General features: G+C 41.0%; 1 protein-coding gene across 2 annotated transcripts in view; it reads left to right on the top strand.

Moving 5' to 3' along the window:
- Nucleotides 1-13860: 13860 nt before the first annotated feature.
- Nucleotides 13861-26583, top strand: part of PSMB2 (proteasome 20S subunit beta 2) — a 33964-nt gene continuing 21241 nt past the window's right edge. The window contains exons 1-3 of one of the 2 annotated variants that reach the window (XM_032387992.1): nucleotides 13861-14093; nucleotides 19753-19875; nucleotides 22616-22686. In XM_032387992.1, the coding sequence (XP_032243883.1) occupies nucleotides 14003-14093; nucleotides 19753-19875; nucleotides 22616-22686 (285 nt within the window). In that variant the 5' untranslated portion in view covers nucleotides 13861-14002. The remainder of the gene's footprint in view (nucleotides 14094-19752; nucleotides 19876-22615; nucleotides 22687-26583) is intronic. The other variant, XM_032388001.1, reaches the window with a different exon arrangement.

Below are 26583 nucleotides of genomic sequence, written 5' to 3' on the forward strand. Positions count from 1 at the left end.
TGTCTGAAAGAAATCTTCCTGACACAATGCAGAAAGTGCTAGATAGAAATGTGATGAGGAAAGATGAACATCCAGGCTAAAGTAAAAGTAGACACCAGGAAGACTAAAGATGTGATATAAAAAGGTCCTTTTAGAAAAGGAGGAGGCTGGTACTACAAACACAAAAATACCTATAAAGAGGATTTAGAAATGCTGCTTATGACTTCAGGTGTCTAATCACCAACAGAATATGGATGATAAAAAAGTGAACTTAAAGTATTTACCTAGCCAGGGATAGACAGCCTCAGAGGTACAAACAAGGCTGAGTAGAATGGGACTCCTGACTTGAATATAGAAGAGGGTGTTTTATATGAAGAGGGTCTAAGAAGACCAAAACCTTGGGAATATCAGGGCCTGTTCCAGAGGGGCAGCTAGCATATGTCAGATGCAATCAAGCAGGCAAAGGTAGTAGTGAGAGAGGAAGCCAAGGACAACTGATGAATGTCAGTGGTTGACCATCATGACTAGTCTATGAGGCAAAGGTAGGACCAAAAGTGAAGCTGTCATCACTGAGGGTTCAGTCAGAATGTACTAAGTGAATGGCTACAAGTGGCAGGAGTAAATGAAACAGGGGACCCAGAAGCTCGAGTCAGGGAATGGTCATTCAATTAACCACGGTTCTGCCAGAACCATGGTTCTTGCTTAGCATGAGACTGCTTCCTGACAAGTTGTGAACTATTCTAAAAGTGTAATGCTAAGCAAAATAAGTCAGTCAGAGAAAGACAAATACCCTATGATTTCACTCATATGTGGAATTTAAGAAACAAAACAAATGAGCAAAGGAAAAAAAGAGAGAGAGAGAGAGAGAGAGAGACAAACCAAGAAACAGACTCTTAACTATAGAGAACAAACTGATGGTTACCAGAGGGGAGTTGGTTGGGGTGAAGGAGGAAATAGAAGATAGGGATTGAGGCATGCACTTGTCATGATGAGCACTGGGTGATGTGTGGAATTGTTGAATCACTATATTGTACATCTGAAACTAATATAACCCTATATGTTAACTATACTGGAATTTAACAAAAAGTGAGGTAAAGAATGCTTTAAAAAAAAAGTGCTGACTTGCATCTGGCAATGGAAGAAACACCTTTTTCAAAATAAATCCACTTACTGGAAAAAGTGTGGTGTAAACCATATGACAACAAGATATTCACCCATAATGGCTGTGAATTTTACAACGCTCACATGTAAGATGTGGCATATTTTTCTACATTAGATAAATATTACTTAAGGGGCGCCTGGGTGGCTTGGTCAGTTGAGCAGCTGCCTTCAGGTCAGGTCATGATCCCGGGGTGCTGGGATGGAGCCCTGCGTCAGGCTCCCTGCTCAGTGGGGAGTCTGCTTCTCCCTCTTCCTTGCCCCTCCTCCGCTTGTGCGCACTCTCTCTCTCTCTCTAATAAATAAAAAACTTAAAAAAAAGGATAAATATTACTTAAGCCCTCACTCACTCTGGTTAACAGGAAATTCTATTTCAGAAGTGTTTTGGGGGACTCTACTTCTCCCTAAGGTTACATAAAAATTCTGACCAATGTACTCTGGTTTGGATTGGTTTGCCAAGAAGCAGTCTGAGACAGTGATTCTTGTTCAAGTGATTTATTTGGGGAGTCATTTCTGGAGGAAGGCTGAGAGAAGCAGTATGAGACAGGGAGTGAAAAGCTGGCAAGGATGTGGTCTCAGCTGATTCTGCAAGAAAGCTCTGGAACATAAATTGGACCTCAGAATCAGTTCCCTGTTGAAGCAAAAGAGCCGGTCTTTCATATCCCTGTGTCAATTAGTTATTGCTCAGGTGGAATGCAGCCTCCCACTTGAGGGAATTGACAGTTCTCCCTAAGAGAGGGTAGCTTTTAGGGGCTGAATATTTATGTCCCCCAAAATTCATATGTTGAAGCCATAACCTCCCAAATATGATGCCATTTTGAGATGGGGTATTGGAAAGGTAATTAGGGTTGGATTAGGTCATGAGGGTTTGGACCTCATGATGGGATGAGTGGCTTATATGAACAGGAAGAGATATAAGATAAAGTCCTGGGGATGTAATGTACAGCATGGTACCTATGGTAAATAATACCATATTGTGTATTTGAAAGTTGCTAAAGAGTAGATCTTAAAAGTTCTCATTACAAGAAAAAAATTTGTAACTTATATGTGGTGATGGGTGTTAAATAAACTTATCATGGCAATAATTTCACAGTATATGCATGTATCAAACCATTATGTTGTACACCTAAAACTATGCAATGCTAAATGTCAGTTATATCTCAGTTTTAAAAAAGGAAGAAAAGAAAAGCGCTCTCTCTTCTATCTCTCAGTGTGCATGCACTGAGGAAAGGCCATGTGAGGACATAGTGAGAAGTCAGCCATCTGGAAGCCTGGAAGAAAGCTTTTACCAGGAACTGAATCTTGCTGGTTCCTTGATCTTGGACTTTCGAGCCCCCAGAACTGTGAGAAAATAAATTTCTGTTGTTTAAGCCACCCAGTCTGTGGTATCCCAAGATGACTAACACAGCAGGTGTGAGTTGTTATCAGTCAATATAGTTGGGGTGTGTGCACACCAATAGATTCTCTGCAGTCCACCCCTTGTACCAGTCATCTCCGATTTCTTCTCACATTAAATTCACTCCATTTAGGCATGGCTGCTCCAGGATCCTGACTGGCCACGATTTTTGATAAAACTTGCAAGAGAAGGGTTAGGGGAATGAACTTTGGCCTCTGTTGTTGCATTTGGTTCATTAGCTGTAACTGATGCTCATCATTTCCTTCTGCTACTGCCCATTTTAGATTTCCTTCCCCTTTGGCTTGCCTGGTGAGTTGACCCATACTGTCATTTCTTTTCTCCCCAGCTTTATCGAGATATAATTGACATATAACATCATGTAAGTTTAAGGTGTACAGTGTGATGATTTGATATATATTTACACTCGTTTCTTTTTTAACATGTTTTATTTTATTATATTTTTTTTAAGAGAGAGAGAGAGAATATGTGTGCATATGCACACTAGTGGGCGGGAGAGGGGCAGAGAGGGAAAGAGAACCCTCAAGCAGACTCTACGCCAAACACAGAGCCTGACATGGGGCTCAGTCTAAGGACCCTGAGATCATAACCTGAGCCGAAATCAACAGTCAGCCGCTTAACCAACTGAGCCACCTAGGTGCTCCACTCTTATTTCTAAGGAGTAAGGCCTCCTGGTCACCAGACACTAAAGATGCCCCAGTGGATCACCTGAGTGCCAGAAACATTCCTCTATGCCTTTGTTATGTAGCAGCAGTCCTAGCTCCTCGTAATGATTAGGATTAATTACCTCTGACAGATTGTGCAGTTTACTTGTACTCTCTGGACTTGCTCAGACTTGATTCTAAATGTACCACTTCTTTTTTGTTTATTTGAGAGAGAGAGAAAGCACGAATGGGGGGAGGAGCAGAGGGAGAAGGGGAGAGGGAGAAGCAGGCTCCCCTGCTGAGCAGGGAGTCCCATGTGGGGCTCGATCCTGGAACTTCAGGATCATGACCTGAGCCGAAGGCAGACGCTTAACCTACTGAACCACCCAGACACCCCAATTTTGTACCACTTCTATTTTATGATATATTACTGCTGAGCCCATATGACCTTATAACCTGTTGGATTTGACAGAACCCAGCTCATAATGGGAAGTTCAAGCTATATGGTCATCTGATACCCTATGGTCAGACACTAATTTTCTACCAAGATGGTATGCCCCTGTTCTAGATTTCTAGAGATCTGAGTTACAGCTCTTCCATTGTGGATTACCAGAAGATCCATATGGCATATTCCTTAACCAAAGACACCTCAGTAACATGCAATCAGCTGGGTCAAATGGCCCAAGTGGCAGGGATGCATATATTGTAGCCTGATGCTCTTCCAGAGTCCTTTCTTGTTCTTGGCCCACTCAACACTTCCATATGTCAATAGATGAGACCACCATTCAATATCTAAAACAAAAAATACAAAGCTTAGTTATTGCTTACTTAAGTATAGACTGACCAGGAATGGTTTCTCTAAGAGGAGCAGATTGCTGATCTTGAGTTTTGGCAAAGCATAAAATTGATTGGTAGTTTTTTCAGAAGTATGAATGGGTTGGCATAGTCTTCAGAAGTGTGGTTATTTGGGTGGACTGTTCATTGGTTAGCATTCGGAAGTATGTTCATTAGATTAAATCCAATCTTGGCTGATTATTAGAAACAAGGAGTTGTTGGATTGCAAAAGCATGTTCACTGATGTAATTGATTGATTATATCAATCAATGTTGATTGGTTAAAAGGGTTTAAAGGGGCACCTGGGTGGCTCAGTTAAGTGTCTAACTCTTGATCTCAGCTCAGGTCTTCATCTCAGGGTCGTGAGTTCAAGCCCTGGGCTCCATGCTGGGCGTGGAGCCTACTTTTTAAAAAAGGGTTTAAAACCCATTCTGATGATTATTTGTTACCAAGGGTATAGAACTCCTAATTATTGATTAGACAGGTTTAAAACATATTCTTTCTTGGTACAATGGTTGCAGAAAACAGTCAATCTTTTCATAAGAATATGAAAACTTCAAAATTCTGTTTTCCCTTTTAGTCTTCACTCAGTCAAAACTACAGGAGAGACCGACAAGATTTATCTAGCTATTTACCATGATGGTTGATTTTCCTTGAAGATGAAGCTTCATTCGGGAGGGACCAATTTTTAGTTTAAGTGTTAATCAACATGATTTTATCCTGTTTTGTCTTTGAGTCGTATACTAAATATATTGAATTGGGGCAGTGGCTGTGTAGATGCATTTAAGACCCTAAACAACAGCTATCAAGCAACTGTGAGAAAAATAAGAATAACTGGAAATATAAAAAGAGTCTGGAAGGCACTCCGGAAATGTAACCCAGGATTTCTCAGGCCTGACCAAGAAAATACATTCAAATAACTCTTTGAGTCTACCTCAGATCACTAGGTTGTGTATTCTTTTAGCTTAGATGTAAATTGGTCCATTTCCCTGTGGTGCTAATTGATATAAAGTTCATAAATATGAAGTTGAGGGCCAGATTTTTGTGTACATTCTGATGTAATCTTTGAACCTCTCCATGAATGTGTTTTTCTTTTCTAAGAGTGGTTATTGCCTTTAGACACAGCAGTTTGTTAGCATGAAGATCTGCTGAAGCTTTCCCTTTTGCTTCTATAATACCTCTTTCACTGTGGCTCTCTCTCTTCTTTCATGACAGAGATTTCTTTGGGTAGCACCAAGACATTAGTCATATTACCTATCAGTGCATATATTAACTCTTTTATTTTTAGCAGTTTGACAAGCACAGAGATGATCACATTTTTGTCATTTGAGTTGATTTGGCTTCTAGTCAAGAAATTGGAATCTATAAGAGACTATGAGCTCAATACTGTAAGAGACTGAGCTAGTGTAGGAGAAAGAATATAACCCAAAGACAATACTATGAATGTTATTTCATGTAAATGCAAATTGCTTTTGAGTCTCCTTCTTGAATGATATGGAAAGAATCCATAGCTGCAAACCATGCACCCAAAGTTGTATTATTCTGCTCTAGGAAAGTTACCAAATCCAACACAGCAGAAGCAATGAAAGCTATTACTTGGTTAAGTATGCAGTGATCCACTGTCATCTGTGGTAGTTCCTCCAGTCTTTGCAAGAGCCAGATTGGTGAATTAAATAGAGTTATGATGAGATGACCACCACAACATCAGTGAAATATTTGAGGGTCACACCAATTTCTGCCACACATAATAATATTTTAGAATAGCTTTCTCAAGATATAATTAACATATATTAAAATGAACAAACAGGGGCGCCTGGCTGGCTTGGTCGGTGGAGTGTGCGACTCTTGATCTCGGGGTTGTGGGTTCAAGCCCCATATTGGGTATAGAGATTACTTAAAAATATAATCTTTTAAAAAAATAAAAAATAAAATAAAAGGCGCATACTATCTAATGAGTTTTGACATAAGTATACACCTGTGAAACTCTAGTTTTACCACATTTTATTGTACTTCGCTTGATGGTGCTTTGCAGATAATTTCGTTTTTTTACGAACTGAAGGGTTGTTGGTGGCAACCCTGTGTCAGGCAAGTCTATCGGCGCCATTTTCTTTTCTTTTTTAATATTTTATTTATTTATTTGATAGAGAGAGAGCACAAATGGGGGGAGGGACAGAGAGAGAGGGAGAAGAAGACCCCCCCCCTGAGCTGGGAGCCCTAAGTGGGGCTCCACTCAGGGCTTGATCCCAGCACACCAGGATCATGACCTGAGCTGAGGGCAGACGCTTAACTGACTGAGCCACCCAGGCGCCCCTTTCAGCGGCATTTTCTAACAGCATTTGCTCACTTCATGTCTCTCTGTCACATTTTGGTAATTCTCCTAATATTTCAAACATTTCATTATTATTGTATTGGTTATGGTGGTCTGTGATCAATGATTACAATTCATTGAAAGCTTAGATGATAGGTTTTTTAGCAGTAAAGTATTTTTTAAAAATTTATTTTAAAGAGAGAGAGAGAGAGAAAGAGTGGGGGGAGAGGCAGAGAGAGAATCTTAAGTAGACTCCCTGCCAAGTGCAGAGCCTGTTGTAGGGCTCAATCTCAGGACCCTGAGATCAGGACCTGAGCTAAAGCCAAGAGCCCATGGCTTAACAGACTGCACCACACAGGCGCCCCTTAGCAACAAAGTTTTTTTTTTTTTTTAAATTATAGAATCTCATTGTTTTTTTTTTTTTTTTAAAGATTTTATTTATTTATTTGACAGAGAGAGACACAGCGAGAGAGGGAACACAAGCAGGGGGAGTGAGAGAGGGAGAAGCAGGCTTCCCGCGGAGCATGGAGCCCGATGTGGGGCTCGATCCCAGGACCCTGGGATCATGACCTGAGCTGAAGGCAGACGCTTAACGACTGAGCCACCCAGGCGCCCACAAAGTATTTTTTTTAAAGATTTTATTATTTTATTTATTTATTTGAGAGAGAGAGAGAGAGAGGCAGGAGGTGGGAGGAGCAGAGGGAGAAGGACAAGGAGAGTCCATGCTGAGCGCTGAGCCAGATGTGGGGCTTGATCTCACAGCCCCAGTATCATGACTTGAGCTGAAACCAAGACTGGGATGCTTAACCAACTGAGCCATCCAGGCACTCCAGCAACAAAGTATTTTTAAATTAAAGCATGTACATCGGGATGCCTGGGTGGCTCAGGTAGTTAAGCATCTGTTTGCAGCTCAGGTCATGATCCTGGGGTCCTGGAATCGAGCCCCACGTCAGGCTCCTTGCTCAGCGGGGAGCCTGCTTCTCCCTCTGCTAGCAGCTCCCCCTGCTTGTGCTCTCTCTCTCTGACAAATAAATAAAATCTTTTTTAAAAAGTGTGTACATCGATTTTTAGAGATAATACTATTGCACACTTAATAGACTATAGTATAGTGTAAACATAACTTTTATATGCACTGGGAAACCAAACAATTCATTTGACTTGCTTTATTGTGATTTTCACTTTACTGCAGTGGTCTAGAACTGAACCCTCAATATCTCTGCTGTATGCTTGCATAACCACAATCAAGATAATTACCATATCCATAACCCTCTAAAATTTTCTCATGCCCATTGCACACCTTCATCCCATCCCTCCCTAGCCTCTCCATCTCCAGGCAACCACATACAGCTTTTCTGTCACTATCAATTAGTTTGTGTTTCTAGAATTTTACATAAATGAAATCATAGTGTGTACTCTTTTTGTCTGTTTTTTTTCCCCACTCAGCATAAATCTTTTGAGGTTTTTCTATGTTGTTGTGTGCATCAACAGTTCATTTTTTTTTCCTGAGTAGTATTCTACTGTATGGATAGACAACATGTTACTCATTCATCTGTTGATGAACATGACTCCCTCCAGCTTTTCCAGTTTTGGACTATTACAGATAAACCTGTTATGAGCATTCATGTACACGTCTTTGTGTGTCTTTAAATTTAAAGTGGGTGGGGTGCCTGTCTGGCTCAGTTGGTAGAGCATGTGACTCTTAATCTTTGGGTTGTAAATTTAAGCCCCACACTGGGTGTAGAGATTACTTGAAAATAAAATCTTTAAAAAAATTTTAAGTGGGTATTTGTAGACAGCATATAGTTGGGTCTTACTTTATCTAATCTGACAATTCTGGCTTTCATTTGGAGTTTTTGGATCATTATATTTACGTGATAATTATATCATTAGATTTAAATCTACCATCTTGCTATTTGTTTTCTGTTTATCCCATATGCTTTTTGTTCCTTTTCTCTCTTTTTTTTAAAGATTTATTTATTTATTTATTTGACAGAGAGAGAGACAGCGAGAGAAGGAACACAAGCAGGGAGAGTGGGAGAGGGAGAAGCAGGCCTCCTGCTGTGCAGGGAACCCGATACAGGGCTCGATCCCAAGACCAGTGGGATCATGACCTGAGCTGAAGGCAGATGCTTAACGACTGAGCCACGTCCCGTTTTTGTTCCTTTTTTCTTATTCTGTCTCCTTTTTTGATTGAGTATTTTATTCCATTTTATGTCTTTTGTTGACTTATTAACTATAACGCTGTGTTATTTTAGTGTTTGTTTGGGGTTTATTGCATACATCTTTTACTTATCATTGTCTAACTTCAAGCAATATACTACCTTGTGTATAATATAAGAACCTTAGGGCAATACATTCCAATTTCTTCTCTCCTGGCTTTTGTGCTTTTTTCTTCTTCTTTTTTTTGTTTTTTTGGTTTTTTTCCCTACATTTTACCTCCAAATATGCCACAAACCCCATAATATATTGTTATATTTTTCCTTTAAATAGTGAATTATTTATTTTTATTTTATTTTTTTTAGAGAGGGAGGAGGGGTAGGGGCAGAGGGAGAGAGAAAATCCCAAGCAGACTCCACGCCCAGCACTGAGACCGATGAGACCGCTCAATCTCACGACCCTGAGATCATGACCTGAGCTGAAATCAAGAGTCAGATGCTTAACTAAATGAGCCACCCAGGTGTCCCAACAGATGATTCTTTCTTCCTTCCTTCCTTCCTTTTTCTTTCCTTCCTTCCTTCCTTTATCTTTCTTTCTTTCTCTTTCTTTCTTTCTTTTCTTTTTCTTAATATTTTATTTGACAGAGAGAGACACAGCGAGAGAGGGAACACAAGCAGGGGGAGTGGGAGAGGGAGAAGCAGGCCTCCCGCCGAGCAGGGAGCCCGACGTGGGGCTCGATCCCAGGACCCTGGGATCACGACCCAAGCCGAAGGCAGACGCCCAACGACTGAGCCACCCAGGCGCCCCTTTCTTTCTTTCTTTTTTCTTTCTTTCTTTCTTTTCTTTCCTTCCTTCCTTCCTTCCTTTTTCTTTTCTTTTTCTTTCTCTTTCTTTCTTTCTTTCTTTCTCTTTCTTTCTTTCTTTCTTTCTTTCTTTCTTTCTTTTCTTTCTTTCTTTCTTTCTTTCTTTCTTTCTTTCTTTCTTTCTTTCTTTCTTTCTTTCTTTCTTTCTTTCTTCCTTCCTTTCTTTTTCTTCCTTCCTTCCTTCGTTCCTTCGTTCCTTCCTTCCTTCTTTCTTTCTTTCTTTCAACTTAATTTATTTGGGACACCTGGGTGGCTCAGTTGGTTAAGGAACAGCCTTCAGCTCAGGTCATGATCCCAGGGTCCTGGGATTGAGCCCCTCATTGGGCTCCTTGCTCAGCGGGAAGCCTGCTTCTCCCTCTGCCTGCCGCTCCCCCTGCTTGTGATCTCTCTCTTTCTCTCTGTCAAATAAATAAAATTTTTGCTGCTTCTGCTGCTTGTGCTCTCTTTCTGTCAAATAAATAAATAAAATCTTTTTAAAAAAGATTTTAATTTAGTTTACTTTTTAAAGATTTATTTATTTATTTGCGAGAGAGAGAGAAAGAGAGAGAGCACACACAGCACAGAGGGGCAGAGGGAGAGGGAGAAATAATCTTAGGCAGACTCCGGGCCCAGTGCAGAGCTCGACACAAGGCTCCATTTCACCACCCTGAGATCACCACCTGAGCAGAAATCAAGACTTGGATGCCTAACCAGATGAGCCCCCCAGGCACCCCGCCATCAATTCTTTCTTTCTTTTTTTTTTTTAAAGATTATTTATTTATTTATTTATTAGAGAGTGAGCAGGAGAGAAACAGCATGAGAGGGGAGAGGGTCAGAGGGAGAAGCAGGCTCCCCGCTGAGCCAGGAGCCCGATGTGGGACTCGATTCCAGGACCCTGGGATCATGACCTGAGCTGAAGGCAGTCGCTTAACCAACTGAGCCACCCAGGCGCCCAACCATCAATTATTTCTTAAAGACATTTAAATCATAAGAAACAAAGACTTTTAATTTGTCCACAGAGTTACCATTTCTAGAGCTCTTCATTCCTTTGTGGAGATCTGGGTTTTTTTCTGGTATAATCTCATTTTCACTTGAAGGACTGCCTTTAATATTTCTTGTAATGCAGGTCTTCTGTGATGGATTTTTCCGGCTTGTCTATGACTGAAAATATCTTTGACATAGCCCATTCCACTTCAACACAGGTGAAGGTCTTAGGAATTGCAGTTACAGGTTTGAGACTGAATATGCCTTCCACCACCAGCATTGGTGTCCTCATTGTCATCTACCTGGTGAGTGTTCTCACTCCAGAACCCCTTAGAGACTGCTTTCTAGGATCACTTTTGGCACCAAATATTTTAGTTTGAATTCCTAGACACAGAACCAGAATGAGGATGTTTATTCGAGTCATTTATTGGGGAACTGCTCTCAGGAGAAAGGAAGTAACAGAGGCAAGACAGGGCTGGGGCAGGGTGGTGGGGAACCTAAGCAAGAATGTGGTCTTGACTGGAGATTAGCTTTAGACTGATCCATGGGGGAACTCTGGAGGACAAACTATATCCCACTTTCATTTATTTATTTATTTATTTTTAAAAGATTTTATTTATTTGACAGAGAGAGACACAGCGAGAGAGGGAACACAAGCAGGGGGAGAGGGAGAAGCGGGCTTCCCACGGAGCAGGGAGCCCGATGCAGGGCTCGATCCCAGGACCCTGGGATCATGACCTGAGCCGAAGGCCGACACTTAATGACTGAGCCACCCAGGTGCTCCAAACTATATCCCACTTTTAGTTAAGAGAATTGACCTATTCTCCTTGTGTCAGTCAGTCATTAGCCAGGGGGTGAGTATGGGTGCATAGCGTCCCAGGCAAGGATGCCTCCCATATGGCTGAGGGAAATCTCTGAAGAAAGGGACAGTTGTGAGTTGTTATCAACACTTATAGCAGCTGAGGAGTAGCAGCTACCACAGGTAGGCAAAAGGGAGATGGGCGGGGCATCAACAGCATTAAATACATTAACATTCCTGAATATTTAGGATTAGGCCCCTGATCTCCAGTCTACCATTGTCCCAACTCTATTGTCTAAGCTCACAAGGTCTTTTGAGTGTGGGCTTCCATGTCAAGCTTGGACTTGGGAATGCTGCAAAACTGGTAGCCTCCCATATTACTGTCATGTTCTCTAGGTACACTGCAGTCATTCCTCTTTAAGGTGCTGCCAGACTCCCCAGGCTTCATGAAGGGACCAGATATGGTTCCTTATACTCATGGAACCAACCAAACCTGCATCTCCTTCTCATCTCAAGAGAAATAACAAAGCAAATCTCTCTTCTAATTGTCCCTTTATAAATAGGGAAATTGAGGCTCAATGAATTTTGCAGCAAAGTCGGAAGATGTAGAGCTGGGGCCAAGTCAGGTGTCGATTTATAAGCTACTCACTACATCAGGGGTCTGTAAACTATAGCCCATGGGCCAATCCACTTCTCCCCCTCCCCCTCATCTTTTTTTTTTTTTGCTAAATAAAGTTTTATTGGATTATAACCTTGTTTGCTCATTCATGTATTGGCTATGGCTGCTTTCGCACTACAATGGCATCATTGATAGTTGTGACAGATTACAATTTCACCTACAAATTAAAAAATATTTACTGTCTGGCCCTTTACAAAAGATTTGGCCACATCATGCTTTTTCTGGAACTTCCACAGACACTTTTTCTAATTCTAAGACTCAGCTATTCTAAGACTTTATTTTTTTTGAAGATTCTTATTTATTATTTATTTGAGAGAGTGAGAGAGTACAAGCAGGGGGAGCTGCAGAGGGAGACGGACAAGCAGGCTCCTCGCTGAGCAGGGTTCCCCGCTGAGCAGGGAGCCTGACTTGGGGCTCCATCCCAGGACCCTGGGATCATGACCTGAGCCGAAGGCAGACGCTTAACTGACTGAGCCACCCAGGCATCCCTATTCTAAGACTTTATTTTTTTTTAAAGATTTTTATTTATTTATTTGACAGAGAGAGAGAGACAGCGAGAGAGGGAACACAAACAGGGGGAGTGGGAGAAGGAAAAGCAGGCTTCCCACTGAGCAGGGAGCCTGATGCGGGGCTTGATCCCAGGACCCCAGGACCATGACCTGAGCTGAAGGCAGACTTCAAGTAGAGAAAGGATTCTCCCTGATTCTTGGTGAGATAGCACAAGCTAGATCTTGAAAATCTACATTCTTTTACACTAACAAGAAGTTAGAGAATCTCTAGTGTGACTTAACTAGAGGGGATTTCCTGGGAGGAAGAGGGAAGATACAGCTTAAAAGATCCTTGGGTCTTTTTTGGGGGGAGGAGGGGAAGAGGGTCCATTTTTAAAATTGGATTTTCCAATTCAGAATGCTGCAGCTTTTGTGAATGAATGAATATTGGTATGTACAAGGAAAAAAACGTTCTGGAAGGATAGTGATATCTGGTGGGTAGTTAACGCTGGTGGGAGGAGGAGAGATATTTAACTCTGTATTTCTTCTGTATGATTTGTGTGTATAGTACAACTGTGTGCTTTTTGCAATTAAAAAATATACAAACACACACAAAGAGAGAGGGAGGTGGCAGAGAGACTCAAGAGATTTCTTCCACAGTGGAGTTTAAGAAAAGAATCTTTCTAGGATGATGGATGCATCTGTGTTCTTAGTGGTATGGTTGACTTAATGACCTCACTTGCCCCTGGCATCCATCCTATGATAGATGGGCTGCCCCTAACTCCTCAGGCTCTATATTCCTTCACAGGCAGAGAGCTGTTAGAAACATTCTGAAGGGAGTGAGGACTACAGATTTCTGCAGAAGCAAATGAATTGCACAGTTGTGTTGGAAATAGAATTGCAACTGTTTTGCCATTTCTCAGGAAGCTAGCATGTAAGTAAGGCTGGCATGAAGACCAAATTGTGAATGTCAGAAACTAATCATGGAATATTTCGGATTTTTCGAGAATGGCTGCAAGATATAGAGATGGCCAAGCTCGTTCGTGTTTAAAAGAAATGGGTAATACATGAGCACTGCAAAACATTCAAACAATACAGATGTGTATAAAATAAAAAGTGAGAGTCCTCCCTTCAAGTCGCTCTTACCAGAAGTAACAATTGAATATAATTTGAAATTGGGACATCTATAAAGATCTGTTCTAATTAGTCTTCATGCTTAGATCTTTAACTCAACCATATTTTATTTTTGTGAAACATGTAAATAGGGCTCCCGTCAAGTCTATTTTTCTGTAATCTGGCTTTCAAGGGAGTTTCTGGAGATACTTTACCGAGCAAAGGGAAACCGCCATTTAGGAACGTGCACGCCTTTTTGGCACCAACACGTGCTCGGCACTTCATATGTAGTGTGTGATTTTACCCCCACGCGAGTTTTAAACTCAATTTATAAGTAAAGAAACTGGGCGTTACCTAAGGAATATAGCTTGTAGACCAGACTTGCAAGAGACCCGACAGGCCCGAAGGCGGGCGTAAGGCTCAAGACGCCCAAAGCCTCGCCCACTTTCCAACCTCTCGCGACAACTGTGCGTCATCCGAAAGCGCCGGTGGGACGGTCGCGCGGCCCGTGTCGCGCGAAATCTTCGCTCGGCGGTGCTGTCTCACCGGTGAGGTCGTGAAGCCGGCGAGTCCCACACTCTGTCCTCTCGGCCTCCCGCCACTATGGAGTACCTCATCGGCATCCAGGGCCCCGATTATGTCCTTGTCGCCTCCGACCAGGTGGCCGCTAGCAGTATTGTCCAGATGAAGGACGGTGAGAGGAAGCAGGGGAGGCCCGGCCGGGCCCGGGTGTAAGGGCAGTCGGACGGAGTTCGGGTTGGGGGCGGGGGGTTGGGTGGGAACCGGGGAGGTCCGGGAGGTGGAATCCCGCGTGTCCTGCTCTGCACTTGCTTATTTTTCGGAACGAGGAGACGGGCAGACTAGCTTAGGGCCTTGGCATGCGCTCCTCCTAGGGCTCCGAGGTCAGGGCTCTACTCTGGCCTTCGCTAAATGCTTCCTAGGCGCGAGTTGCCTGTGGAAATTCAGTTTTTAAGTGTTTAAGCGCCTGCCGGGCACCAAGCTCCCTAGATCCCCGAAATCTTTGATTAAGTTTTCCTGTTGTTGTCGCTACTAATGAGGTAAGTTTGCTGGCGGTGTAGGATGGGATCCTGGGGACACTGAGACTGTGGGACTAGAAACTGGGCCTTTCCCTTCCGCTGCCTGTACCTTCCCCTTTCTCAGCTCTGATCCTCCTTTTCCAGTTTTCCGGGACACTGGTTGCCAAGTTTTCCTTGTATTTAAGTAGTTAGTGGAGTTTGCAAATTGGAGCCTTAGGACTTACTTGCTTTGTTTTGCACAAGTTATTTCACAGTGGCCAGATTTGCTCATCTGTTAAGTCAGGTTACTAATACCAACCTCACCAGCTTATTGGGAGGATGGAGTGAAAAAGTTTGGTGCAAATGCTTAGTGCAGTGACAAATAGGCAGGAGTAATAATACTAAGGACTTACGTAACAGGTGCTGTTTTAAGCGATTTACATTATTTCATTTAACCTTTTAAGATAGGCACTATCATATTGCCATTTTACAGATGTTAGTTCTGGGGCCTAGAGTTAGGAAACTTGCCTAAGACTACAAGAGGCAGAACCCAGGTTCAAACCCATGCAGTTTGACTCCGATCTTTTGCCCGTAACTGCTATACTATACTGTCTCCCCATAGTCCGTACTTAATATTATTTTTTTAAAGATTTTGCTTGTTGATCTGTGGAATCTAAGACTGTGTTTTCATGATTGATCATAGACATGCTACTGTTGAAAAAGTGTTATGCTTTGGCTCGGATGGCTTCATGTTTATTGGACAGATAGGTTTTGAGCACCTGTGTTGCCCATTACAGTGCTAGGTTCTGAAGGGATGCAAGAAGAAGATGTGGCTTGTATCTTAAGAGAAGTTACAGTTTAATGTAGACTCAGATGTGGGTACAAATAATTATAGTACAAGTTAGAAAATTATGCCACGTATAAAAAAAAGCTTCTCAGGTAATGCAGAGGAAGAAGAGATTATTTTTGGGTAATTCAGAGGAAGAAGAGATTCTTTCTGGTTGTAGAGATTAGGGAAAGCTTTGAAGGCAGGTTATAGTTCATCTTTGGCTTAAGGAAAGAAAAATTACTAATTTTTAAAAAATTTAATAATTTTCTGAAATATGTGTCCATCACTGCTTTTATAAGCGATAGGCATCTGATTGTCAGGCTGACATCACTTAGGGAAATGGAAAGAACTCTGAGGGACTTTGCTTGAGTTCTGTTCTTTCTTTCTTTTTTTTTTTTTTTAAGATTTTATTTATTTATTTGAGATAGAGCAAGCGAGAGAGCAGGAGTAGGGGGGAGCAGAGGGAGAGGGAGAAGTAGGCTCCCCGGTGAACGGGAAGCCCAGTGTGGGGCTTAATCCCAGGACCCTGGGATCATGACCTGAGCCGAAGGCAGCCACTTAACTGACTGAGCCACCCAGGTGCCCCTAGAAGTTTTATTTGTAAATCATGCTTTCCAAAGGAGTCAGTTTGTTTTGAGGGTAAATCTGTCCCTTATTTTGAATACTAAGACCTTTGATATACAGGTGATTTTAGCATGAAGTCTGGGTAGAACAATAACCAAGTCAATACCTTTACAGGTACTCTGTATAATCCACACAGGGGTGTAAGACATTGAGAAAACAAGGAAACAAGTACTACAAGATGATTTTGTATGATAAAAGAAGTATCACTGTCAGTATTAAGTTTTTAAATTAATGATTTCAGGAGTAAAGCCTAAGGGTATTCAGAGAAAAGAAAGATCACTGTGGTATGGAAAAAAGATGAATTTGAGTTAGTTCTTGAAAAATGGTTGGAAATAATTGCACTCAACTTTAATTTTCCGTATAGTCTTTTCTGGTATAAAATGTTTTATGATAGGAGCTTTGGAATTCTATGAGGACTTTTTCCTACCTTTCATTTCATGAAGGAACTTAGTAGGGTAAGCAAGAATGTTGAAAATGAGTAACCTTTTGGGATTTATTTCTCCAAGTATAAAGTAAGAATGATAATTCCAATCAGTTTTTTTGGTTTGTCACTTTGTAAGATATTTTGATATAGAGAAGTTTGCTTATGAAAGTGCCCCAAGTCTTTGGTTTGATTGTATGCAACATTTCATGTCTCTTGTCTCCTGGTCTGTATAGAATTGCTTTTAAATTACTCAGAGCAGGGCGCCTGGGTGGCTCAGTCAGTTAAGCATCTGCCTTCAGCTCAGGTCATGATCCTAGGGTCCTGGGATCGAGTCCCATGTCAGGCTCCTTGCCCAACAGGGAGTCTGCTTCTTCCTCCCTCTGCCCCTCCCCCAGTTCATGCTCTTTCTCTCTTGCTCTCTCTCAACTGAATAAAAATAAAGTCTTTAAAAAAAATTACTCAGAGCACTTAAACCCACACAGAATGCTTTTTTTCCTGAATTCATATAGCATGTGTAATCTGAACTACATTGACTAATACTGAGTATAATGATATTGTTCATATATAGTTTTTCCTATGTATGAGTTAGATAGGGTTAAGTGATAGTATAACCATTTTACACACTTGAAAATTAGGGCCCAAGTTCAGAGTGCTGAGCCCAGATTATAACAAAGGTCTATTGGGGCACCTGGCTGGCTTCAGTCAGTGGAGCATGCAACTCTTGATCTCGGGGTTGTGAGTTCAAGCCTCACCTTGGTTGCAGAGCCTACTTTAAAAAAATAAAAATAACCAAGGTCTTTGGGTTCTAGTACAGTTGGCCTTTCATAGTATTGTACTGATGTACTGATGTTCATTTTGTTGTCCGTTTGCTTCATCTATGTGGATCTTCTAAGTTCTTTGTCAAGGATAAGAAATTCCCTAGTGCTGAGGTGCCTGGCTCAGTCGTTAAGCGTCTGCCTTCGGCTCAGGTCATGATCCCAGGGTCCTGGGATCGAGCCCCGCATCGGGCTCCCGGCTCAGCAGGAAGCCTGCTTCTCCCTCTCCCACTCCCCCTGCTTGTGTTCCCTCTCTCGCTGTGTCTCTCTCTGTCAAATAAATAAATAAAATCTTAAAAAAAAAAAAAGAAAAGAAAAGAAAGAAAGAAATTCCCTAGTGCTATGCAGGCTGTTCCGTCAGAGAGCCATTAGCATCTATAACATCTCCCTTTACTACTCATTGGACACACAATAAATGTTTAAAAAACACTTGGCCCTGTATTAAGTTCATTTCAAAATTGAACAGTTTACTGCCTAGAATTTTAGCATTTCTTCTAAATGTGACATTAATTCTTTGTAAACAAGCTTTTTTCTTTCCAAAATAAAAACAGCTTTTTTGGGGGGCACCTGGGTGGCTCAGTTGGTTAAGCATCTGCCTTCAGCTCAGGTTGTGATCTCAGGGTCCTGGGATCGAGCCCCGAGTTGGGCCCTCTGCTCAGCAGGGAGTCTGCTTCTCCCTCTCACTCTCCCTCTGTGCTTCCCCCCCCAAATAGATAAATAAAATATTTTAAAAACCAAAAATCCTAGCTTTTTTTTCTCATTATGGAAATAATGCAAACTTATTAAGTAATGTGTTCTTATAAAAATGATACAAGTTTAGTATAGGCATTTTAGGAAATGCTAATAAGCAAAAAGAAAGAAATAAAAATTGCCCAGTGGCATCTAATACTCTTCTGGTCTTTTTTTCTGTGCATAGATAATAACATATGCGTAAGTGAATGTTTTCCTTTTTTTTTTTTTTTTAAGATTTTATTTATTTTGGGGGCATCTGGGTGACTCAGTCGGTTAAGCGTCTGCCTTTGGCTCAGGTCATGATGCCAGGGTCCTGGGATCGAGCCCCGTGTCAGGCTCCCTGCTCTGCGGGGGGGGGGGGGGGTTGGAGGGGGAATCTGATTCTCCCTCTCCCTCTGCCCTTCCCCCCTGCTCATGCTCTCTCTCTGTCAAATAAATAAATAAAATCTTTAAAAAAAAAAAAAGATTTTTCTGACAGAGCAAATAGCGGCGGGGCAGGGGGCAGAGGGAGAAGCAGACTCCCTGCTGAGCAGGGAGCCTGATGCAGGACTCAGTCCCAGGATCCTGGGATCATGACCTGAGCCAGAGGCAGCCGCTTAACTGACTGAGCCACGCAGACGCCCTGAATTTTTTCTTTTATGACCAAGTTTGCAAACTAACAGTCTTTAAATCTGTGGCCTATAACAAATAAAAGTGTGTTTGTTCAGGAGTTTCAAGGCAGTTTGATAATATCTGCAGGTACAATTTGTGTGTTTTTTTCCCCAAGTCTAAGAAGCTGTATTGTGGTTCTACAACTCTCAAACATTTGTAGAATATTTGACTGTAGCATTTTGTTCTTTAAATCCTATTAAGGGATTTTGACATTTCAGAAGCTTTCAGACAGGAAACATGTCTCCCAGGGAAGATTATTCAGCAGTATTTGAAAAATGAAAAGTGAAAGTGAGAGTGAGATAGGGAGATTTAGGCTTTTTCTGAAGCTACAGACTGAATATGCAGTTTTCTTCCTTAGGCACTAATTGCTATCTGAATATTTATTTATCTATGTAATCTGAATGAGTCTGGTTCAACTAGATAAGATTAGACTATTGGGATTTTTGAGGTATTTTTAAATAGTGTTAAAATATTCATTAGAATTTTTGCTCTGGCAGTCATTTTAATTTTCTCTTTGCTTTGGAAATGGTATTGATTTACTTTTTGAGGTGATTTATAGTCTCAATTGATTTTTTTTTTGTTCTTTCTTGAGATGACTCCTTAATTTTCATTGTAGCATTGGTCCTTCATATATGCTTTTGTGTGTGTATAAATAAAACAACTAACATTTGTATTTGTAGAGATATTTCAGGGCTTTGAAATCATGAACCTAAAGATAATGGCCATTGGCTTGATTCCTTCAGTTTCTTTTTTTTTTTTTTTTTTTTTAAAGATTTTATTTATTTATTTCACAGAGAGAGACACAGCGAGAGAGGGAACACAAGCAGGGGGAGTGGGAGAGGGAGAAGCAGGCTTCCCGCCGAGCAGGGAGCCCGATGCGGGGCTCGATCCCAGGACCCTGGGACCATGACCTGAGCCGAAGGCAGACGCTTAACGACTGAGCCACCCAGGCGCCCCGATTCCTTCAGTTTCTTTGAAGGTTCAGTTTTTGCATTTCTAGTGCCTTCAAATGTATTTAACTGTGTTTTCAATTGTCAGCGCTCAACTATATTCTCCAACTGAGATTGACCTTAATAAAATACACCAATGGGTTTAACATGGAGAGTGAAAGAGAATAATTAATATAGTTGCCCATTAAAGTCTTCTAAAAACAGTGATTAGTAAAAGTATTCAATATAGTGATTGATAAACCTGTTTGTGGCTATCTATATAATAGCAGTAAATTTCTGATGTAATTTTTAACACTTTTTTTCTTTGAGCAGATCATGACAAGATGTTTAAGATGAGTGAAAAAATCTTACTCCTATGTGTTGGAGAGGCTGGAGACACTGTACAGTTTGCAGAATATATTCAGAAAAATGTGCAACTTTATAAGATGAGAAATGGTGGGTAATACTTGGAATGTAACTCTGGTTGATTTGTCTTTAAATTTGAACTAAAAAAGAATCTACTGGCAATTCTACACATGAGCAGACCAGTGTGGTCATATTTTTATTTGAATCTTCCTACTTTTAAAACTTTATCTAGACCCTCCTGATCCTAAAGATCTTCTGCAGAAATCCCAGAGCTGAAAAGACAACCATTGTAACACTGATACTTGAGGGCTACCTTGGAGATGAACATGGTAGTATCAGACTTTTTAAGTGTTAGGTATTTCAGAGGAAGTTATTTGAGCTAAAGTATATCTGAACCTTAGAGTTAAAAGACCTCAGTTAAACTTGGTTTTACTATTTTTTTAATGTGACAAGTCACTTAGCCTCTTTGGTCTTTATTTTCCTCACTTCTTTTTTTTTTTTTTTAAAGATTTTATTTATTTATTTATTTGAGAGAAAGAGAGAAAGACAGAAACAGCATGAGAGGGGAGAGGGTCAGAGGGAGAAGCAGGCTCCCTGCTGAGCCGGGAGCCCAATGCGGGACTCAATCCCAGGACTCCGGGATCATGACCTGAGCCGAAGGCAGTTGCTTAACCAACTGAGCCACCCAGGCGCCCTATTTTCCTCACTTCTAAAATGCGATGATAATAATATTAATGAATAATATGTAAAATGTTTATAAGCTTAATGCTCTGTGTAACTGTGGGAGATTTACTGTCATAGAAGAGTTCTGCCTTGCCTTACTGGTAGATTCTTGTCTAGGAAGATAATTAGGATTTTTGTGAGTTCCCTCTGGGGCTAATGCGCTCTAATCCTCATTAGAGGATTCCTCATAGGATTTCCTCATTAGAGGAAGCCTCACTATCAGATAATACTAGCCACTAGCTTTATGACCCAGGAAAGTTTATAGTGACATCCTAGCAGAAAGGACCTTACTTCAGTTATTTACTTCACAGTTCAATACACTTATACACAGCACTGATATAATGTGGAACTGTGAAAGAACTTAAATTGAATATAATTGTATAAAATGGCTAGATATGACCCATTTATATAGATTTTAGGCAGCAAATTTAGCATCATGCATTCAGTTCCATGAATACTTTTTTTTTTAAAGATTTTTATTTATTTGTTTGATAGAGAGAGATACAGTGAGAGAGGGAACACAAGCAGGGGGAGTGGGAGAGGGAGAAGCAGGCTCCCTGCTGAGCAAGGAGCCCAACTTGGGGCTCCCTGGGATCATGACCTGAGCTGAAGGCAGGCGCTTAATGACTGAGCCACCCAGGCGCCCCAGTTCCATGAATACTTTTGAGGGCCTCCTCTATCTTAAGCTACTGGCTAGTACCACAGAGAATTCAAAGATGAAAAAAGAACCTAAAGCACGTGGCACTCAGGTTTAAGCAAGTTGAGAATATTTCAAGAATTATTTTTTAGTGGTTCTCTACTTCGTGCCTACATGGCAGGTGAGGGATGCTAATAATGTTTCTCAAGTACAGTAACTACAGCAATACTTCACTGTCCTGTCCTGGGAGAGGGAGGGAGAGTAAACAAGAGTTGAGAGGGTTGCTTGTTGTGTGGGTGTTAGGGTTTAAAGTCAGTGCACAGAACAAAAATCGTGTATGATTAAAATGGCCTTTAAAATCTTTTAAATTACGTGTCAAGTGTAGTTTTGTGTATGTAACCCTACACAGTAATCCTTATGCATATTAAAGGTCAAGAACTGAGCTAAAATAAGGGAAAGGAGGAAAAATCTATATGTAAATAGGCATTAGACCTTTCTGCCTTTAAGATAACTGTCAAATCCTTAGTGGTGTTTAGGGGATTAGGTGAAGAATTGAAAAGTATTCCTGCTTGTTCACAGTTGCTTGCATTATAATTTAATATGCACTAATAGATTGGTTGTGAGGATGAAGTTCAATAAATTGTGAAAGCACCTGGCACAGACTCTGAAACGTAGCTGCTGTTCCATAAATACTTGTTAGAATTTTAATCTAAATCTTACCTGCTGTAACACTGGTGTTTGATAATAACTTAACCACCTGCTCTCTCTCTTTCCAAAGTTGCATTTTCTGCATGGGTCTGCTCAGTTGCAGGTCATTCGTGGCTTTTGGCTCTAGTCCCATTTTACTGGGGGTGGGGGAGGGGGTTTCCAGAGTGAGTGCATTATTAAACACACACCTGATGGCGTTCCTCTGGGCTGTAGTTTTGTTGGCATTACAACCTTTCTTGAGATACTCTGTTTTTAAAATGTAGATAGTGATGGAAACATTTTTTTCTGTTGCTTGTACTTTTGAAAATCATATTTAATAAAGTTATTTATTTTTTAAAAGAAAACCTTGTAGAGTATGACCCTGAGGCCATCCTAACTTCTAGCCTCTCTTTTCCCAATATTCTTTTTAAATAAGCTTTAAAAATCAGTATCTCGAGACCTCTTTCTTTTTTCCCCAATACCTATGTATTTGTACCCCTTCTTTCTATAGAGGAACCCACAGGTTGCTGATGAATGAACAGCTTAAGCAAGGCTTGGTTCTGTGTTGTGGCCAGGAATTACTGTCGGTGCTGACCAGCTATTTCACAGCTGTTGCATGGGGAAAGGGACAAGGAATACGACTGTACTCCTCATTCTGTGTACTTTATGTACTCTGGGCGTACAGAGAGTGGAAGGATGTAAAAACAGGAGTAGTGGAATGATTTTGGGTGCTGTTACTCCTTTTGCTTCACTTTAAGTATGACTGTTTATCTCTTGTTCCAGGTTATGAATTGTCTCCCACAGCAGCAGCTAATTTCACACGCCGAAACCTGGCTGATTGTCTTCGGAGTCGGGTAAGCAGTATAGCAGGCAGCCTTACATGAGAGTAGAAATATCTTCTGTGCTGCTTCTATATTCTTACTATACATGGGTAGCATTTTGCCCTTTTTTGGACTTCCTAAGCCCTTCTCCTTGGTACTTGTTCATTCTTCAGTCTCTTTGGACTTGTTTTCTTTTTCTGCAGAGTTGCTAATTAAAGCCTGAAGGGCAACTATACACTCCCAGAGAATTTGGATGGGGCACACCAATAGGAAGGCCTATGAAAGCCTTTAAAAATTTTTCGAAGTGTTTTCATCGCAAACCATGTTCCTTAATTCCTATGGCTGAAGGTTCTTACGTGGTAGTGGAGGCGAAACTTTGAAAATTTCATCTTTTTTTTCTTTAAGATTTTATTTATTTATTTGAGAGAGAGTGTGTGAGAGAGAGATCACACGCAGGTGGGTAGAGGGAGAACCAGACTCCCCGCTGATCAGGGAGCTCGATGTAGGACTTGATCCCACGACCCCCGGATCATGACCTGAGCTATAGGCAGACGCTTAACCAACTGAGCCACCCAGGCGCCTGCAAATTTCATCTTAAGATTATGTGTCTTTCTGTGATTATTCTTGCTAAAGCACAGAGATTTATTCATCTTCGCTTACTTAGGCCTTGTTGCTATCTTAGAGCTGTTTTTGTTCCATTGACAGCATGTTAAAAGATGGCAACATTAAGTTAAGGATTGAATGTATTAAAGATTGTGTAGGATGTGCCAAGAAAGTTCATATGATTGCTAAAGTTGTGTATTATTCCCTTCCCACAGGGACTAAGTAAATGGAGGCTTATCATGTGACCTTACCCCCTGTGCCTGTTTAGTCATCTGTGAAATCGAGATAACTTCCTAACCCCACAGGAGTGCTAGGAGAATGAATGCTTGTAAATCATAATATTTAACATTCATACGACTTTTGCCCAAAGCATTTTGCTTAATAATTTAATCTACTCACTATTCCACTGAGATATATAGTAGTTAGTTCTCTATCACTGATACAGAATGAATGGCATAAAGTGGCAAAGGGACTAGCTCCAGGTCACAGAGCAGCTCAGACAAAGCTACACTAATGGTGCCATAATTATTGACTGTTCTACCTTACATCAGCTCCTTGGTTTCTCAGTAGTGTTTCTAGAACATCAGTGCTATTCGTATTTTTATTGATGGTTTTAGTTTCGTCTGCAGTTGTTTAAGCTGAATTATGACAGAAATCTAAACAAGTACAGGTGTTGTGTGTTTTTTTTTAAAGCTACTTCAGAATGTCTCAATAAATAGAACCTCTTTTTTTCAGTGCTACCTTTAGCCCAGGGCCTTGTGTGATGTAAGGATCATGAGGTTTGAAGAGAAACTAGAGATATTTTGGTGGGAAGGAGGAGAAAGATTTACCTACCTTGTTTTGATCTGGGTAAAAGGTCAGTGGCCTTTTCTTGTTCATGGCTCTGTGAGAGAGGAAAATGGGTCAGATATGACCTTTCCTGCCACTCAGAAATTCCTGTGGTATTTGGTAAAGAGTATGCTGTGGCTTGCTGTGTAAAATATTCCTTTGACTTGTCAGGCAGAACTGGAATAAGAATTCCAGCTTTGGGGGGTGCCTGGGTGGCTCAGTCGTTGAGCGTCTGCCTTCATGATCCCAGGGTCCTGGGATCGAGCCCCGCATCAGGCTCCCTGCTCGGTGGGAAGCCTGCTTCTCCCTCTCCCACTCCCCCTGCTTGTGTTCCCTCTCTCGCTATGTCTCTCTCTGTCAAATAAATAAATAAAATCTTAAAAAAAAAAATTTCCAGCTTTGGGCACAATAAAGACTTTGTCATAAATACAGCAGACATTAAATGAATTAAGCTGCTTTTAGAATTGAGATAAGAGTGGCAGTGTGCTCATGTAAATGCAGTGGATCTGGTTAATCTCCTAGCAGAATTGTTTGATGTCTTAAATAAATATCCCTTGTAGACAGTGACATAGGGCTTTAGTAAATATTGACTACGTCTGCCTATGGTTCTGAGCCCAACCTCTGCTCCCCCACACTTCTATCAACTTAGATTGTTAGCTCTAAAATATGAGTTTATATATTAGTCATTTTATTCTGGGGAGAAAGGTGATGATATTTTTTCAGTCTTTCTAATAAGTGTGAAGTCACTAGATTTGGTACATTTATACAGTCACACCAGTTGGCACATGAGACTTATTTCAGGTCAGCTAGTTACCATGTATAACTTTGTGTCTATAGCTCAAATTGTCTGATTTCTAATTTGGTGTGTGTGTGTGTGTGTGTTTGTGTTTGGGGGTGGTATTTGGTCGGGAGGACATTTATTTATTGCAGAGTATATAATGAATTTTTTGTAAACTGGTTCTTTTAAGATGCAAGCACGTTTAGCATTGTGGTTAAGCACCGTCTCTGGAATTAGACTGCCTGAGGTTTTGTTTTGTTTTTTAAAGAATTTTATTTATTTATTTGAGAGAGAGAGAAAGAGCAGGGGGATGGCCGGGGGGGAGAGGGAGAGGGACAAGCACATTCCGTGGTGAGCATGGAGTGGATGCGGGGCTCAATCTCATGACCCCCCCGAGATCATGACTTGAGCCGAAGTCAAGAGTCAGAGTCAGAGTTGGATGCTTAACCAAGAGTAGGATGCTTAACCAACTGAGACGCCCAGGCGCCCCCTAGACTGCTTGAGTTTAAATCTTTGCTCACTGACTTACTGGCTCTTTGTCTTTGGACAGATTCTAAGCTTAATTTCTCTACTTATAAGATAATGGCACTTACTTTACAAAGTTAATATAAATTAAATGAAGCAATCATGCAAAGCTGTTAGCACAGTGTGTGGCACATATGACAAATCACTTGTTTCTGTGCTGCCATTGCTGCTTGATTGAAGAAGCAACTTAATAGCTATAAGTTTGTTTTGTTTTGTTTTTTTTAAAGATTTTATTTATTTATTTGAGAGAGAGAGAGCACAAGTGGGGTAGAGATAGAAGCAGGCTCCCCACCGAGCAAGGAGCCCGGGATCATGACCTGAGCTGAAGGCAGGTGCTCAACCGACTGAGCCACCCAGGCGCCCCTATAAGTTAGTTTTTTTATGGGAGATTCTTTATTGTGCTATTTTAGTTGAACTTACTTGGCTGGTAGAGAGGATATAAAAAAGTATTGCTATGGATAAGGAAGATGGGAGTAAAGCTACATTGATCATTTGTTATGTGCAAGGCTTTGTTCTAGATCACCGCAGTCCAGTGTGGTAGCCACTAGTCATAAATGGCAATTAAAATTTTAAATAATTAAAATTAAGTAGAATTTAAAATTTGGTTCCTAGGTGAGAGTCTCTTGGAGTTTGAATGAAAAATAAACTTTTATTTCTATAAAAAGATTTGGTTCCTCAGTCACATTAGCCACTTTTCAAGTGCTCAGTAGGCACGTGTGGCAAATGGCTACCATATTGGACATTGCAGATATAGAACATTTTCATCATCGTAGGAGGTTCTCTTGAACGGTGCTATTCTAGATAGTTACATGACACCATAAGATGAATGTTATCCCCATTTTACTTACAAGCCTACTTAGACTGGTTAATAATAAAGAGGTTAAGTATTTCTGTTATGTGTCCAAGTATACCAAAGACACGGGTATAGCCTGTAAAAGTCTGAGGTAAGATTCTAAATTCAAATACCGTGCTCTTTCATACTGTCTCCTTAATTAGTTACTGGACTAATGTACAAGTATGTTTGTGCATTTGGGGAAGTATAAAATTTCTAGTTCCCTTAAAGTGTCAAGATCTCCATATCAGGGGGCACCTGGGTGGCTCAGTGGTTGAGTGTCTGACTCTTGATTTTGGCTCAGGTTGTGATGTTGGGGTCGCGAGGTCCAGCCCCACTTCCAGCTCCATCCTCAGCATGGAGT

Source organism: Phoca vitulina, unplaced genomic scaffold (genome assembly GCF_004348235.1).
Source record: "Phoca vitulina isolate PV1807 unplaced genomic scaffold, GSC_HSeal_1.0 scaffold2, whole genome shotgun sequence".
NCBI classification, from domain to species: Eukaryota; Metazoa; Chordata; class Mammalia; order Carnivora; family Phocidae; genus Phoca; species Phoca vitulina.